Consider the following 18125-nt stretch of genomic DNA (forward strand, 5'->3'; position numbering starts at 1 on the left):
TCTGAATAGACATCCTGAAACAGCATCGGCTTCTTCTAGTTCTGTATACTGGTTTAATAGAAGATGATAATATTTCTCATTCAAACTTTGCTAGTCCATTAGCAACATTTATGAGTTGCACAGTAAAGAAAGCATTTAAGTATAAATTGTGAGAAAATAATTATCTAAGTTGCCCCAGAGAAGAGAAAAAGTGTATTTTTCTATCGTCTTCTGTTATTGTCTTAATTCTGCATTGCTATCACCACAGTTGCTTAAAGTTACTACTCCATTTGTGATTCCCATGAGGAACTAACATCTGCTAAAATAAAATGTAACAGTCTCTTCTGCTTTCCCATACTCACTTAAACTGTATTTTACAAGCTTCAGTTGAAAAATACAAACTGATGATTTATTTCAATTTACAAAGGACATTTGTCATCTAAGTTGTGGAGCTTTTCTGTTTCATACTGCAGAATTTCATTTGTGCTTCATTTATTCCCATGGGAGGATGGGAATCACTTCTCCAGATTCGCAGAAGCGCATCACAGAATACCCATTTTGCATCGTTGGAATTTTAATGAGTTTTGTAAATTACTTCAAATCCAGTGCATTAAATTAACTCCTGTCCCTTCTAATATGATCTTCTGTAGATAATGCTTCACAAGCCTCAGTGGGAAAAAATTAATCCTCCTGAATGTTAAGAAGTGCTAATATGATTAGGGAGGATACATTTAACTGAACACCAATAATATTTAAGAACGATGCCAATGAATCCCCTTCTCACCAATGAGATTATTGAGTTTGGTTTGGTTTGTTTTTTTCATAAATAGTTGAGAATTCATTTTCATACTGCTGCTTTTGGAACTGTGATTTCCCACTGCAGCAACTATTATTGGTGAAGGTTGGTCCTACTGTCCTTCATCATAGCCCATATACTCTGTAGGTCTCTCATACCTGCTGGGGAGCCTCAGATACAAATAATAGGAGTTTTCTTCTGGTAAATGAAATTAGTGCATGAAGTAGATGTAAGCTTTTCACTCTTCCAGCACATCTGCAGTGACCCATAGAAACTAATATACAAGCCATTGTCAGAAAAGTGTCTGCCAGCACCAACACCATTGTTCTAAAGGGAATTTGTTGCCACATAAATAATTTTGTGGACTCTCAAAGTTTGACTGATAATCGGTACCTCTCATGTATAATAGTTTCTTTATGCTACCATTAAGTTCATCTATATTCCTTGTGATTTCAATTGATTTTAGTCAAAATATGGGGCCAAGATGCTATAGCATTCTTTGTTGGCCTTTTCTTCAAGACATTTTGTAAAGCTGACTTACTATAGTAGAATTTCAGTCCATTTGTCATGAAGGCCTGAAGCCAGTACTTTATGAGTATATGGTATCTCAAAACCTAACCTAAACTAGTATACTAGACTAAGTTGTGGACAGTAAAGAATCGATGATGCTTGGAATCATGTCATTACGTTATTTACATGGTGGAAAACATTCCTTTGAGTCAGTTCTGACCCATTGTCCCCGAAGAAGTTAACCAGTCCTTTTGCTGGAACTGCCCTCCCTCAACCCATCCATGTCCTGTTCAGCTTTGCTTATTAAAAAATTCAAGTTAACAGAAGGAGGGATAAATATTCCAAGTCTTGACACTGAGAAATAAAATTTCCATTCATTCATTATAAATAATTGCATTATCCAAGCCATTTCTGTTAAATACAATGTTTTCTTTCACTTTGTCCTAAACATATCATTATGTTAATGTTCTTGGGCTCTGTGGAACTACTGCTACGTTTCACGTTTCAGATGGTTGCCTTTAAGTGGGGGATTTTATTCCTATATGAAAGGAAATTACATTAAGAACATAATGATATGGTCCACATTTTTATTTATAGTTGGATTTTTGTTTTTCTCTTATCTCTACAAAAGGAAAGAATGGAGTAGAAATGCGAACCTCCTGAAAATCATCACTTAAATATGTTGCTAGTGGTGTGCTGTGCTGTGGTTGGAAGGCTGCAGTGTGAAAAAGAGACAACCAAAGAAAGCAACCAGATATTAGCAGCAGGCAACAGTATTTGTTCCATTAGTGGCTTAAGCCGTATTATAAATGTCTCTTATTGCTTAAAATCCAGCTCTAGAATGTGCAGAACCTCCTATTATGGAAAGCTTTTTTTCAGTAAGTCCTATAGTCATTCTGAAAAAATATTTCTTCCCACAGAAGAGGACCTATCTGATCAAAATAATTTTCTTAACCCTAAGAGTAGGAGTAGGAGGTTCTTTACTCCCTGCCATCCGTGGCTCTTTCCAGCCATGTCCGACATGTCCTGGCTTCCTCCAGGCTGCTGGGGGTCCTGCCTTTTTCTGCTGGTCCCCAGGCACCATTTTTTCCCTGCACAAACAACGTGCTCCTCTTGCCCCAGAGGTGTTGACAACAGTATTTGCTTTGTGACCTGGGCATCAAGAGCAGCCTCTAGGACCTGCATTTCCCTGAGACACCATCTCAGAGGACACCTGCTATGGGAGCTATTCTCACCCCACTACTGATGTGGTGTTGCCCTTATGACTGCTTCAGGTGTGAAGTTATAGAGGTGCTTCTGAAAAATCTTTATGGTTGTGGAAGGACAGGGAACTGCTTGAGAGAGTCCAGTGCAGAGCCATGAAGAGGATGAAGGGAGTGGAGCATCTCCCTTATGAGGAAAAGGCTGAGGGAGCTGGGTCTCTTTAGCTTGGAGAAGACTGAGGAGCAACCTCATTAATGTTTATAAATATGTAAAGGGTGAGTGTCACGAGGATGGAGCCAGGCTCTTCTTGGTGACAACCAATGATAAGACAAGGAACAATGGGTATAAATTGAAACACAGGAGGTTCCACTTAAATATAAGAAACTTCTTCGCAGTGAGGGTGCCAGAGCACTGGAACAAGCTGCCCAGGAAGGTTGTGGAGTCTCCTTCTCTGGAGACATTCAAAACCCACCTGGACACATTCCTGTGTAACCTCATCTATGTGTTCCTATTCTGGCAGGGGGATTGGACTAGATGATCTTTCGAGGTCCCTTCCAGTCCCTAACATTCTGTGATTCTGTGTCATTCTGTGATTCTGTCTTCCCTCTCCCTGTGTGTCAGCTTCAACCAAAGCACAGACCATCTAGGGATTCCTACTTAATAATCCACCCCCAAGAAATCAGGAATGTCTTTTCTGCTCAGCTGCTCAAAGCAGAGGAAGAAAAAACATGATCATGTCTTTTCACTGCATCAGTCACAACCTGCTGTATCAGCTAAATAGTCGTGGCTTGGTTCCAAGGAGCATAATTTACATTGCACGTAATTCACATTTCACTCTCAGCAAAGCTAATGTTAGGCTTTTCGGATGAAAGGACGCCAGACCGCATGTATGTAGCTTTCAAATTTCATTTTAAAATTGCATATATGCTTGCTGAATTTTGAAAGCTTTAAACACGTATTTTGTTTTGTTATATGAATGATATCATAAGTGGGATAAACTTAGCTCTAAATTACAAATAGCTATTTTTATAAACATCCTGTGTACTTCTTTGTTCAGATTGTGCTTGCATTCTTACTTCTGTATCATCTATGAGAAATTACTCAACTTGATTAGTTTCTGTAAAGAAATTATTCTGCCATGTTTTGTGTTTAGTCATTCTAAATTACTCTGTTACTTCAGAGTTTACCCATCTTTCTTTTCTGTCTGCTCTCCCATTAGCTTGTTATCTTCCTCACCCGATATATGTAATTTATTTTTAATTTGTAATCTTATGGGAAAGCATAATGTATTTTAAAGTTAAACAGCCCACTTCTGGTCTCTGTTAGAAATTAGAAGTATTAATTGCAACAATTTATATCCTTCTTTGTGTGCACATGTTTAGCTGAGAAAGTAATGCATATAGGAACTCTCTAAAATTGTTAATTTTTATAGTTTTTTAAACTTTTTGAGTGAGGATGAGGACTTGGGATGCAGTTCTGAAATACTGACTGAAATTACAAACATTACCTGTAAGTTGGCCATATGCATAATGCCATAACATTATCAATTTTTATTTGTGCATGAATTGCTAATTTTAATTAAAATATATACTATCAATCAGTAGCATAAACTATTCCTAACTTGAAAAGAGATATAAAGGGAAAAGCATTGCTTTCCAGACATGGTCAAGTGTTTTGTGTCTGTGTGTGTGTGATGTGTCTACCGTACTTTGGTCTCATTTCAAGCAGTTCCTACAAGCAGATGGTGAACCAGCCTCAGCTATTACCTTATTTTTTTTCGAGGGCATCTCACCTTCCTGTATGTTTTGCTGTTAGTAACAAGTTCTGCTGCTCTGTGCTTGCTCAGCCTCTGTGGGTGTCCTACCTGGATAAAAGGAACCACATGCAGGAGAGTTGGGTCCTTTGTTGGCTTGTATGAACCAAAACATTCCATGGAAATTCCTGTCTTGGAATATCTGTCAAAAATTTCAGAGCCAACAAGATTCTCCATCACTTTGTAGCCAACAAAATGAACTTTGTAAAGAGGAATAATTAAAGTGAAAAGAGTAGAAAGGGCTCCAGTTCTGATCCTGAAATAACCAGATGCATATAACTTTATAATTTCATTAGAGCACATCCCGCTTTGTCCTTTCTTCTCTGTTTTGCCCTGTGCAGGTACAAAACCATAACTGACTTCTCAACTCTCTGTCCTAACAATTAGGGTTTTTTTCCAAAACTCATCACCTAGGACATACAAGAGAAGTTTTTAAGGTCTGCCTTGCAGACAGGCAGTTTTCCCTGTGAATATGATCATCAGGTCCTGCCCTGACTAAACAGGCAGGGTCCCTGTGGGAACACCCAGGCCTAAATCATCAGCAGAAAAGCAAAAGGACAAGGTACAAGCCCAGCATGAAGGGTGCAGCACAGGGTAATTCTGGCATAAACTGATACTGAAGGTAAGGTATTGCAACTGAAACTAGGGGAACCATCTAACTCTCTGTCACAGTCCCTTTAACATGCAGAATTGCCAGCTGGTGCAGGTTGGAGCTGTGGATTTTGCCTGCATTACATGTGCCCAGAGCAGTGGGGCCTGGCTCTAGCAGATAGCCCTGTGGTACAGGTAATAACTATTATTTGTTCTGCTTAGTCATAGAATAACAACTTTCTGTATGCTATAGCAGTGTTAATTTTCAGTGTATAACATACACTAGGATTTCCATGAACAGAAAATTGTCCTCTGACTGTGAAAGGATTGCTGCTGTTGCTGAGGATGGACAGATGACCTGCAAATGTGAGATTTGCAGGAAAACGTCTCCAGTCAAATGCAAAATATAACTTGCAGGCATTCATTTCATTCCTTCTTCTCATTTATATAGTTTATATAGTTTTAAAATTCATTTGTTACCAAGGAAACAATAGCATTCCTGCTATCCACAAAGCTTAGAGGTGCTCAGCAATGAAGGATAAATCTCATGTGCAAAGCTATTTCAAATACATGATGCAAGAGCCCTCAAGAAAAGCTTTTCAAGGTATTTTTCTCAAAATTCTTTGTAAAATCTATTTGAGTGTATTTATGCATTTTAAAAGTTTACATGATTTTTAAAAAGACAAGACAGTATGTTTCATTTGAAATCTATTTTTAAATGCGTATGTTTTAAATATTTTGAAAAAAACTAACATAAAAACAAAATTTCCAGACAAGGCAAAAATATTTAAGAGTCTACATTTTTTATTTTTATTTTTATTTTTTTTTTTTAATTTGGCAGACTGGGATTTCCATATTTCTAACCCTTTCTTTTGGCCTTTTTATAGCTCTATAGTTGAGGAATAAAAGTTTGTATGCAATAGGCTCTCACTGCTTCAAACATAGATACTTACACTGGTTAGTCTGGGAAAATGCAAAAGCTCTTGACTCAGTATATTTTAACTTGTTTTGAGACAAAACTGAAGTTGAATTTCTTTTTGATGCTTATTTGTGTTACTTTAAGCTCTAAACGTATTTTTCAGACTAACTACAGCCTGATCCAGAAACACCTAAACTTTGGAGAAATACAATTCCAGATCCTGCTATTGTAGCCCTATAGAAGTCCTGCAGTTAACTTGCTTTTTTGTGCTGCTGTACAAGCACCTCATAGCCTGTATTCAGTTTTACTGTCCATAGCTTGTTTTCTCATCAGTGTTTTTGTGGAATTATTAACAAGAGGAAAATAACACTTTGCAGAGCAAACCTCCTCCATATAAATAAATTTTAAAGGATCTTAGCTTAGTATTGCCTTGTTTATGTTGTGGGAGAGCAAAGGCCACAAATGTTCTGCGGGATTGCACCACAATTCACCCAATGCGCATACAAAACCATAGCATTCTGTTTCTTAACTCTGAAGTTATCTTCCCTCAATTAATTGTTAAATAAGTTCTGGAGTATCTCGGACCAGAGAAGAACAATGCAAGCTAAATTCATGGTGTATTGTTTGGGATTTTTTTCACTGATGGAGTCTAACTATAAATGGAAAAGTATTCCTGTCATGACTTCTTCTAACCCCAGGAAGGAAGGCAGCAGTGTCTGAACCTATTGCAGATTATCTGCAATCTTACAATCCCCTGAGATGCTGAAGGTCCTTTCTGTTCTTCTAGCCAAAGATAAATACTATGAAGCAATTCTGGGCTCCCTGCTCTCCTTTTCTTTCTCAGCTGTCTATGTTTACTTGTCAACAACTAGGCAAACGTATCTGGCCTTGCCTTCTCTTTTTTGGTCATTTCAATGAGGCAAGTGAACCTCCTTGTATCCTCGGCTGAAAAGGCCGACAAAAAGGGCCTGTTGTTAACACCCCTTTATTTTCATAGAAAAATTGCATGGGGAAGATAACACCCTTTCTGTTTGCATTCTTAAGAAGAAAATCTATTAAACCAGGAGCAGAATCGGTAGTAATACTTATAGGGAAACTTCCTTGAAGTCTGGACTGCAAGACATCAAGGTGAATCGAGTTATATAAACCATGGAGAGCTGAATGTTCCCCATTAAGGAGCTTGTGTGAATGAGGAGTGACGTGTGCTGCTCGCAGCTGTTTCTGAAATGAATGACGTAAACAGAGATGATATACATGGTATAGAAGTGTTGCAACCAGCCACATAGTCAATTGAGATGTCTTTGTTTAAGTAGAAATCACATTATTAAACCTACATGTTCTGAAGCTAGCAAGCTGAACACAAGGCTATCATTGCTATTTTTTACAAGACATTTCATCACAGACATCTGCCAGCCAGCTGTGTAGACTTTCTGTCTACGCTAATTTGTGAAGTATTGTTGCTGGCCTCCAGCATTCAGAGCCATCTCCTTTTGGGCTCTTGATGGTCAAAAACTTACTTCTTGGAAACATTTTCTTCATCTGGTTAAGTTGGTTGCCTTTGTTTGATTGTGTTTGATTTATTTTAGCTTTGGCATGGGCTTATTTTGTTGAGCTTACCTTGATTTTAGAAGGAATTGTATAAATACATAAATGCTGACTCGTACAGCGAGAAACGAAGACATCACTGACGCTGCAGTACTGCCCTGCTGGAGACAGCATCCTGCAGGACTCTCCCTTGTCCACCCACCTCCTTTCAGTTTTGAAGGTTAATCTCTTTGAGGTGCTTTTATATTTGATTATTTAATTGCTCTGACCTTTCCTGATCCACCTGGAGGATCTGCCTGACCTGGAGGAGGGATGCTGGCTGGGCAGGTGGAGGTGCAGGACCCACAGGGAGCCGGTCCCTGCTTTCCCTGCTAACACTGCCCTCTCCTGGTTCTCCCGTGGACCCAGAGCCGAGGCCCCTTGCAGAAGCCAGATAAAGGAGAATTACATTGTTGGCTTCTTCTCCTGTTACTTACTGTCCCCCTTGACCTCCACAGCCTCCCAGCCTTCTGATGGCTGGCACGGTAAAATCTTGGTGCGGGCCGGAGAAGCCAAGGAAGCCTCAGAGCTCAACGCTCAAACCAGTCCCATGAATTTAACAGCGGTTTGGAGGTTTGCAGGCTGCTCTAACTGGGGCCACCTGAATCGCTGGGGTTTTACTAGGCTGAGCAATCTGAGAATCAGAGGTAGTCCCAGGAACCCAGGCTCCTGGCTTTTATTATAACATCCAGCACTGCTTCTAGCTGGCTGTGCTGACTCTTTCAATCCTGCTTGCTGACTGGACCTCTCCTAGGCTTATCCATCCATTGCAAGTTTCCAACTAATAACTCTGCCAGGCTGTTGGAACCAGGCTAATCGCCTATCCACAGCGTGCCATTTCTGAGCCATTATGGGTCACTGCTGAATTCCAACCCCCCCGTCCTCCCCTTCTTCCCCAAGAGCCCTTACGGAGCCCGGAGTGCTCCCCTCCCTCTCGTTTTCCCCACTTCCCCGGCTCATGTCGCTCCGTGGAGCAGGATCAGGTTGCTCTTGCATTGTGATTCTTGGCATGAGCCCCTCTCAGCGTCGTATAGCTGTTCTGTGAGTACGGCAGCCAGTAGGAACAAAGCTCATAAGAACACATTAAACTAACATTCAGCATGCAAAGCCCAAATAATTTACTATATGCTACCCTGCCTAGTAAAGGGAATTGCTGCAAGCTTACCCTTTTAATTTCCTTTCTCTCACTTTTGTCTATAGAAGTGTATACCACAACTTCCTTATAAAGCACTTATATTTATTCTGTAGACATTCTTGGACTGTTTGTTTTTATGCAGTGTTTTTTGCAGTAACAATCTCCTGTGCTTTGCTTGATACCGTCACTAAACAGAGACATACTGTTGTATCTGATGAGAATTTTAATTGTAGAACTATAACCTTTCCCGCTGCACTGTGCTCTTAGAATGGTAAAATGATCTCTGTTGTTCTGCTATCTGACAGCTCTCTCTTTTTGAAACCTACAACAAGCAGTGTTACAGAAGTACAAAATATAGATCGAGAAATGTGTACACAGATGACTAGTTATCCCTTCAGGGATGAAAAATTACAGTTTGACATTCTTTCCATGTCACATATTAACGCAATAGAGTTCCAATAAAAATATTAATCACTTTGGAATAATAAATGTTATGGGACTGACAGATAGTATTAGGAAAAAAAATAAAAGGAGGTTCAAAAATAGATAAGCTAGTTGCCACAGCTGCTCAAAATGACAAGGAACTTTGGATGCAAAAGCTTGCAATAAGCTTTGGAATCCATCTAAGCGTATGTACCTGCTACAAATATGCTCGTCTTATATTCATAGAGAATATACTTTATTAGAAGAAAATTGTACTAGTGAAAAAATAAGAGGGTTTTTGATATATAGTATATGAAAGAGCTATCTACTTGAAAACTTATCCACTCTATCAATCATCCAGTCCAGTAAGAGATGCCACTTCTCCCTGTTCTGTAGGATCCTTAGACCATCATAAGTACAATAATCCCTAAAATGCTTGTACAAATTACAGCCTTACTTGAGATCCTGCATATTTCACAGGCTAGCATGGACTTTATCAATTGCTGAACAGATAAACAGGTTACTGAAGGCAGATGTTTCCTGCTCTTCATTAAGAATCTGTGGGCCTCTAATTCTGGCAATGGCATTAGGCTTAGAGCTAAAAATTATGTTAACATATACTCCAGCATGTTGCATGGTGTGGTTTATAACACCACTTGTTGGAAAAAAAAAAAACAGTTTATAGACTGTAGACAGAGATAATAAGATAAAGTTTTGAAGTTCCGTATCTCACTCTGAGCCAGTTAAAGTAATCTGAACAATGAATGATCCAGCAGGAAATGCAGACTTATAAACAAAACCCATGTATGCTCCGCCACAACTGTGTGTAGTCATCTTATGACTGTGTTAGGAAATGCAGTCTCTGAAAACGGTTAATTCCACAGAAAAATTAGTATTCTGGTTAATTCTGAGTGTATTATGTATAATTATCCAACATTTCTATTTATTTCATATGGGAAGTAATTTTGAAGTGATGTCCTATGAAAAATCCCGTTGTCCATAAATAGAAGTCAAACTATTTACAATAATGTGTTAGCAAAATGTTGTATTGCTTCTGGAACACAGTTGCTTTTAGAAAAACATTCTACGGAGGAAGCTTTTCTAATGTTTTTCGTCAAACAATTTATTCAAGAATAGTTAAGCCATTTTTCCCATGTAGACATGGCCTTAACTGGGATGTTCAAAAGCCTGGTCCTGTAGAGTGAAAAAATGAAATACAGAGCGGGGACGTGATCCAGGTTTGTTAAGGATTTGTCAAGGGAAGGTGCCGATCCTGAGATGCCCAGCACGTTATACCTCTGGTAGCTCCCTTTCTAAAACTGGTGGTTTAGCTTGGAGCTGAGCCTGCTGAGCAGGTCTCATTGTACGTGTTTAGTAGCAGAGAATAACTGTGCCTGTGTGTGTTTCTTGCAGCTTCATGAGGAGTTAGAAAAAGGCGAGAAGGAAAGCGCAGAGCTGCAGGAGTTTGCCAACGCCATCTTACAGCAGATAGCGGATCACTGCCCTGACATCCTGGAGCAAGTCGTCAATGCACTTGAGGAGTCATCATGACCTCGGCCACTAGCCCCAACCAGAGCAGCACACCAGTGGCCAAGCCCAGTCGGCCCAAGGAGCCATGAGAGTGGAGAGGAATGTGAGAAACAGAAAATGGAATAGAAACTTCTGGTGCACCTTTTACAAAGAAAACAAAAGAAAAAAACTCTAAAAACTACATGCTCTCTAGGCTCTTCCAGTCTATGATTAATTAGTCATGTTTGCGTTCATCTTCTCATTGCCTTTCTTCTACTTCAGAATCCGATTCCCCATTGACTTTGTTGTTGCTGACTTTTGGATACAGCTAACCAGAGCTCTTCCAAGTCTACTGAGCAAAGAAGAGGGAATCCACACAATACAAGCAGCTCTAGTTCTCTGTGAGGTTACAGAAGGATAGCCCTTGCCTTTCACTCATTTAGTGTTTCTTTTTTCTTTCTTTTTTTTTTTTTTTTTTTTTTCCATAAAAGCTGAAAGCCTGAATTTCATAGTGCTAAAACCAAATCTGAGTGTGCTCTGATTACGGCTCACAACTGGCCAGCATCAGCTAGCTAGCTCAGGTCTTGCTGCCTGTCTCAATGTTTCTTATGTTCTTAAATAACAAAGAGAGGAAAGTTTCCCTATTTGTTCCTGTTAGTCACTTCACCTAGCAGCTGGGAAACAAGGTAGGCATACCGGTACTTTCTGTTTGCTTAACTTCAATTTTTATTGTTCACTGATCTGACTCCAAAGTGCCAAGTGGGGCATTTTTTCAGATAGCTGTTTTCATCTGCTGATCTCTTGGTTATTTTAGCTGAGGTTTCTCATCATAGGTCTGTGTCTCCTAAGTTCTTATTTTATAGAGAGCTCTCTCCCTTCAAGCAGGTGTGGTCAGCAGCTCAGCTCCCAGCTTTAATTTGGATACTTTGTCCATTGCAGATTTTTCAGACCATAGCTTTGTGAACACTGGCTGCCAACAGAATAGTATTAGGTATTTTGTAAATGAGAAAATTGCGCCATTTAGCTTAAAAGTATAATTTTACAGCTAAGTTAGGTAAATCAGTAACATCATTCTCACTATAATTATAATTTAATTTATTTTGGTTTAGCTTAGGTTGACAAGGAATGAGTCTGAGTTCAGAGCTATAACCTATTCTTATAAAAAAGAGCATCTCTGCTGGAGTTGGCACCCAGCTGAGTACACAGGTATAAAATCACAGCTTTAGTTAAATCAGTGCAATTCTTCTATGTCTATGAGAGGCCTTAGTCTTGTTCCCATCCATCTGTGACACTCGTTAAAGCCCCTGCTGATAGGGAATATGACCTGAAATAGCAGGTCAGTTTGTCATTGTGGTAGAAAGCCAGAATCCTATTTTGTGAGTAGGACTTGGGTGTTCATTCTTGGACTATGCATTAATGGAGAGACACGTTTTTTTCTGGCTACCAGTGGCTGTGTGTGTCTGGGGGCATCTGCAGGACAGAACCCTTTAACATGTCCCCATGTGCTCCTTAAAGGAGTTGTTCCCCTTTAGCTTTCTGATATTACTTAAGAGAGTGAGGGGAGGGGGAAAGGAGACCAAATAACAACACAGCAGTGGAAGAAATCTTGTTTTTTCTAGTCACTAGCTAATTATGAATCCTCTCAGTAAACCTCCCATTCAGAGCCTGCAGTTTAATTCCATATGACTTACTACATTTTGAGCTTAATCACTAAACTGTTACGCTAACGAAAACGTTCCAAGATCTTTCAGGAAAACTGCATTTCGTATGTCTTTCAAATCCAAAGCAAAGTTCCCCTGTAGGTCCTTCACACCTTGTTTTTATCTTAACAAGTGACCGATTGCTGCCAATAGTTAAGAGATCAGCCAAGGTTTGAGTCAGGGAAGATGTACCCTATCTTTGTTTTCAAACAAGCACTGAAAATTGGGCAACACTGAAACCTTATATACCTGTGGACACTGTTGTAATCTGATTTAAAATAAATCACATCACATTTCATTCTACTGTAATGATTCAGCAGAAGGAACTGGATCCATGACCACGGTGTCCACTCAGAAGAAATATGTAAGTCTCCAAATAAGAGGCGATTCACACCTTTTCCATGTTTTGAACTGCCAGTGTCAAATCAGGAAACATAGCTTTAGTTTTCAGCCTGTGTCTGAAGCCTTTTTTGTTGTGGATGAGGAGAGTAATGGGAACCTGAATGTTTGCAAGGGGGCACGCCGGAAGGCGTGTAGACGGTGACTGTACACACCACTGAGCTGTGTCTCATCCCAGAACCACCACCCTTTTGGTCCCATTATTTGAGTCAGCACGTTTCGATAGGAGCTGTTGTTTGGAAATCTTCCCCCTCTTGCTTTTTCTTCATCACCCCTAATTACTCACTCAAGGAATTTAACGCCGCCTGTAAAAGCATCAGAGCCATCAGCCTAACATCATCGCGCCACCGCTCCTGACTATCTCATTAACTTATATGGTCAAATCTCCAGCTGCCCTGGTTCCCTGCTGTAAAACAATCCCTCCTCTGTGAGAAGCTGTGGAATTTCCCTTATCGATGGTTCAAATGACTCCTGCTTGTAAACCTCTTACTGAGATGTTCCTTGATAGTGTTTCTGCTGCAGGCAGGGGCCGGGGGAGGGGATGGCAATGAGGGGTGGTCACTCGGGGGCTGTTACTTCAATTCCCTGAGTTGTCCACGCATTGCAGAGAGGCTCCAAGTTTCAGTGCCAGTTCTTTACATCTTTAAGTCAGCTGCCAACCTGTGACTGCATTTCTAAAAGGTGCCCAACGGCACTTTGCTGTCCTGACAAGCATGTGCAAGATCCATGTGTTGGCAGCCAGGTGAATCTCGCTGTTTACATATCCCTCAGCCTCTTCCCTGGGAGGATTTGTCAAGCCTGGCTAGTTTTCATGCTGGCCATTTGGTCTTTTATCTCCCAGCCACACACCTGCTGTTCCTCCCATCTGGATTGTTGGGCCTTTGCGATTTTTCTCGTTAACCGCTGTTATCTCCCGAGTCTTCTAGGCTTCCCATCTTAAACATTGATCTCAGACCTCAGTAAGTGCTTTCAAGGAGAGAGCAGATCTCATTTAGGAACAGACTTGATCCAACTTGATCTCTGTTGAACTATTTTGGGTAACTTATCTGATTCCGTGTCAACAGAGATCTTGTCACAGTGAATAGCTTGAGGAACTATGTGATTTGGAAGGTGCTGCTCACCACAATTTAATGCTGAACGTGACCAGTGAAAGCTTTTTCTTTTCACTCGTATGGAGTGCCGCACCACTGGCCTTAGGGCAAGAAGGGGATTTTGTTATCGTAATCCATCGCAAAATTGCCTACCAGGCACATGGCAGAAGGGCCGTATGTGTGTATATACCACAATGCTCATCCTGTTGCCTAACCCACCACTGCTCTTTTAAAATCTCATACCCAGGTGCCAGCAGCCAGGGAGATGGAGGCAGTTTCCTAGCACAACCATCCTGCAACGCAGCAGCTCTGGGAAATTCAGGGGCCCTTCCCAGGCAACCTGGGGAAACTTGCTCTTTCTTCTCTTTTTGAATGAAGTTCCGTTTGCTACGGGAGCTGTGAAAGTTTAATTGCTTTAATTTTTTTTTTTTCTTTCAACCATTTGTAGAGAAATCAAGAGATGTAAGGACTTGAGGAGCTCTCTGTAGAAAATTAAATAAGTCATCTTAGCTGGGTTTGGGCTAAAAAATAGCTCAAGCCTGAAGCCCACATACGGTGTAAAAGCTGTCACCCCAACCACGTTTGTTCATGGTATCCACGACTCCAAATACGTATTTTCCTCTGAATCCAGCCTCATGTGAAACACTAAAAGGATGTTACAACACTAAAATTACAGGGTGAGGACATGAACACTGTTTGCGATTGGAAGAAGAATTGCCTGGCATGGTCGCAAAGGAAGCTCTAAGCTTCTAATATTCTCTCTCATTTTGACTGCCTTTAACCAGTTTTCCCACTAGAAAATGCCAAACCCTCTTCGGGGTATCTGTTTTTTGCCAAGTCCAGGGGATGGAAGGTGAAGTTCTGACGTGATGCATGGAACTGTGTGTGCCGTTTCTGGTTGCACAGCTGGAATATCCCTTCTCTGGCAAATTTTCTGGTACTTTGGGGCTCTCGGTATTTTGCACAAGGGAGCATTAATGTCATAAATCTCGTAGACATAACCCTGTTTTTTGAACCAAAGGGGCACCTTTTTTCTTTTGCCCTGTAATTCCTACGCATTCTGCTGCTAATGCTCAATTTGCTGGGAAATTTCTACAACCGGTAGAAGGTTGACAGGGTTGAGTCCCCACTCCTGTACTAATTGCCAATCATTGTCACTGAAGGGGTCTTCACAAAGGACATACAGAGTCACACGCCGATACTGTTTTAAAGCAAAAATTCCACTACGTAAGTAACGCGTATATTCTTCAAATGACTCCGATGAAATGCAAAAGGGAAATAGTACAATCAAGGTGTCTGATGTTTGAAAGAAGCTTGTATTCAGCTGAACGCCCGCACTGGAAGAGGGAAGCGGAGAGGACACGGAAGGCTGTGGATTAACTAACACTGCCCCAGCAAAGCCGACGGGGTAGGAGGGTCGGGCACGGGGCAGCGCACCTGGCAAGGCCGACTCTGCCAACCCATCTTGTCAGTGTGGTGAGGAAAAGGAGCGTTGGGGGTCAGGGGGTGTTTAAAGAAAATAATGGTTTTAATTGTTGGGGTTTCTTCCGCATAAATGGAAGGAACCTTTCACAACAGCAGATCCTTCTGAACAAAATGGCTGTGTCCACTGACTGTTTTTAAAAGAAAAAAAAAACTGTTTCAAAACTTTTTAGTGTCAAAGCATAAACACAGAAATCCTGACTTTTTTCCAGTGTGTGTGGTGAGTGCTGTAACCCTGTCATCAGTATCTCTCCTGACTTTTTCAGGGGTGTTTTTTTCCTGTTTTGTTTTCTGCTTGTCGATATTGTCTGTGTGGTCCTAAGGCTGGGGCAGTTACCAACAATGTGTGTCTGTTGTCAGATTAAAAAAGATAGTAGTAGAACTGAAAAAGATGTGTTTTAAAAAATATATTAAAAAAATTTCATCAAAAGGAATTCAAGTGAAGAAGCAACAAAGCCATGACTCCTCCTCTCGGGATTGTACGGAAAAGGATTTGTGGGCTTATAATTATAAACAATTGCCTTTCACAGGCTTTTGAGGTCCAAGACAGCTTGGCCTCTTAAGAAATATTATGAACCCTGTATAAATTCCTGCTTTGCCAGGCTTGTACCGTACACATGTAATACAGAAATGGGCAGAATAAACCAGTGTTTTGGAAATCAATACTTTCTGGTAAGGGATATCACCACCAGGTGTCCCTTGAGACAGGAAGAGCTCATGTAAATGGGCCAAATGCTTTGGCCGAATTTTCCCCATCTTCTCAGTCGCACCCATTGATACTGAGGACCCGTTTAAGTGCGGATCAGCTGGTGCAGGTAGTCGTGCGTGGGGCCATTATCAAAGTTCTGTTTCTTTGCGTCTGGTCTTTGTCACATAGCTGCAGCTGGTTATGGTACAGGAAAGGACCAGCAGCCACCTTCTGCTGCAGTTGCATCAAAGCCTTGCACTACTTAAAAGGAACAACATGAGGCCAAACCAGCACAAAACGTAAACAAAAAACCCATGCAAATCTTTACGTATGTGACTAGGTTAAGAATTTCTTTAATGTATTTTTAATATCAAATTTATTGTATACTGGTTTTCCACATTTTGCATTTCAAGTTTGTGCTTTGAAAATCAAGTCAATCGGTTTTGCTTTTAAATAGATGTTTCCACTTCAAGTTCTCAGTGCTTTGGTGAGGCTTTTTTATTTAAAATATTGCTTTTCCTTTTGGAAACTGGCAAAAAAGAATTGGTCTATCAGTCATGTGTACTCTTATTTGTTATAAAATGTCATTATCTAAAAGCCAAATTTGAAGCCAAATTTTATAAGCAGACATTTTTCCTTTACCCCATCTTCCCAGCTCTCCGCACACACGGCCAAGTCTGTGTCCTCCCTGCCTGCCCAGGGGGGCTGCATTTGGCCCTTACTGACATGCTGGTTACAGTATATCTGGGGAGGCTTTAGTGGCAGATGCCTTTATGCGTTCAGATGCTAAAAGAGGATTAATGAAACGGGACCATGAACAGGGGAATAATTTCTGTGCTAGCCTAACATGCTGCTCCAAGCCCACTTAAACAGTATATTGCCGTTTTCCCTCCAAGTCAGTAAATGAGGAGAGCCGCACACCGGGTTCACAAATTGTTTCTGGGGTTAAAACTTAAAAAAAAAAAAAGGTGGGATTGGGATGCTGCATCCACTCCTCATTTGCTTTGGAAGAGATGTGTTGCACTTTAGTGGAGGGGGAGACAGGCTTTGGGGGTGGGATCTAGCGTACTTGAATTCCTTTTTGAAATAACAGCAGCGGGAGACATTGATGTCTGTGATGCAAGTGCGCACGCTGCCTTCAACTTGTATGTGTTTTATTGCTGGAGTTATGTTACTGGCAGGATAATGAAATTGCAAAGAAAATGTGTTATATTCAACTTTGCCTTGATAATATAAACACTTTGTTCATTTTTTTTTCTTCTTTTTTTATTCACAGACTAAGTTCATCAGGAAATTATAAAATTATTTAAAAATTCTGTGCTGTCTCTTCATTTCGGGGAATTTTTCTGTGCTTTGCTGGGTGACCTCTCCTGCGTGCCTGAGATTGGAGGGCAGGTAGGAGGGCTGAGCAGCTGTGCGGCCCTTACCCAAAACCAGGCTGGGGGTCCCATTTGTAGCCCACCTTCACCACTAGTACAAGCCCTGGGGGTCTCAGTGGCACCACATGCCTGGCAATGCTGGTGGGCACAGCTGGGGCTGCCTGCAAGGTGAAGGTGACGGGCTGTCAATCACGGGACCGCACAGCTCAGGTAAGCGGAGGTTTAGCAATTGCGTTTACAGTCAGCTGGTTCCTTTGTCTTTCTCGTGACGGTTTTTCAAGGAAATGTGTCTTAAACATTGCTAACAAGTGACTGAATCCCAGATGTGCAACCACGGCTGAATCCGTGTCGGGGTCACGTCTCACGGAGTGATGCGCCTGGGAAGCCTTGCTGTGCAAAGGCTGGTGAGCCTGTCCTCTGGAGCACATTCCTGGTGAGACCCAAACGGGGGTCTTGTCCCTGTGGGAGCAGAGTCGAGTCTCAGCGCGGTGGCATCAGATGTGCCGTGTCCCCCTGAAACGCTGGAGGACAACAGGCTCTACCTAGCATCCAGTCTCCTGCTGCATTTTGAGGATGTGGGAAATTGCCTGAGTAGTGTCACTGTAAAATCTCATTTTTCTGGCTTTTTAACTGTTCTAAAGAGAATAGCATTGCAACACTGGGTCCCACTGCTAGAACAATGTCCATGTTAAATACACTCCACTGGATTCTCCGCAGCCACCCTGAAGCCCTGGCAGATCAGACTTCCCCAAGCTGGATGCTTTCTAACCAATTTCTCAAATACTCTCAATTTCTTTCTCCTTTTGTCTGTCTGACCTTCCTTGCTGGCCTTGTCCCTTCTGCTTTCTGTAGATCCTGATTTGCTGTTTCCATACGAGTGACTTCATGTGTGACAGAAACAGACGTCCTGATCTCAGTGCCTGG

General features: G+C 41.2%; 1 protein-coding gene across 12 annotated transcripts in view; it reads left to right on the top strand.

Moving 5' to 3' along the window:
- ERC1 (ELKS/RAB6-interacting/CAST family member 1) overlaps positions 1 to 17135 on the top strand; it is a 295118-nt gene extending 277983 nt beyond the window's left edge. For 11 of the 12 annotated variants that reach the window (XM_065859918.2, XM_065859923.2, XM_071817546.1 and 8 more), the window contains one exon: positions 10367 to 17135. In XM_065859918.2, coding sequence (XP_065715990.1) covers positions 10367 to 10504 — 138 coding nt within the window. In that variant the 3' untranslated portion in view covers positions 10505 to 17135. The remainder of the gene's footprint in view (positions 1 to 10366) is intronic. The other variant, XR_011742041.1, reaches the window with a different exon arrangement.
- Positions 17136 to 18125: the final 990 nt, after the last annotated feature.

The sequence above is a fragment of the Patagioenas fasciata genome, chromosome 1 (genome assembly GCF_037038585.1).
Source record: "Patagioenas fasciata isolate bPatFas1 chromosome 1, bPatFas1.hap1, whole genome shotgun sequence".
In the NCBI taxonomy this organism is placed as follows: Eukaryota; Metazoa; Chordata; class Aves; order Columbiformes; family Columbidae; genus Patagioenas; species Patagioenas fasciata.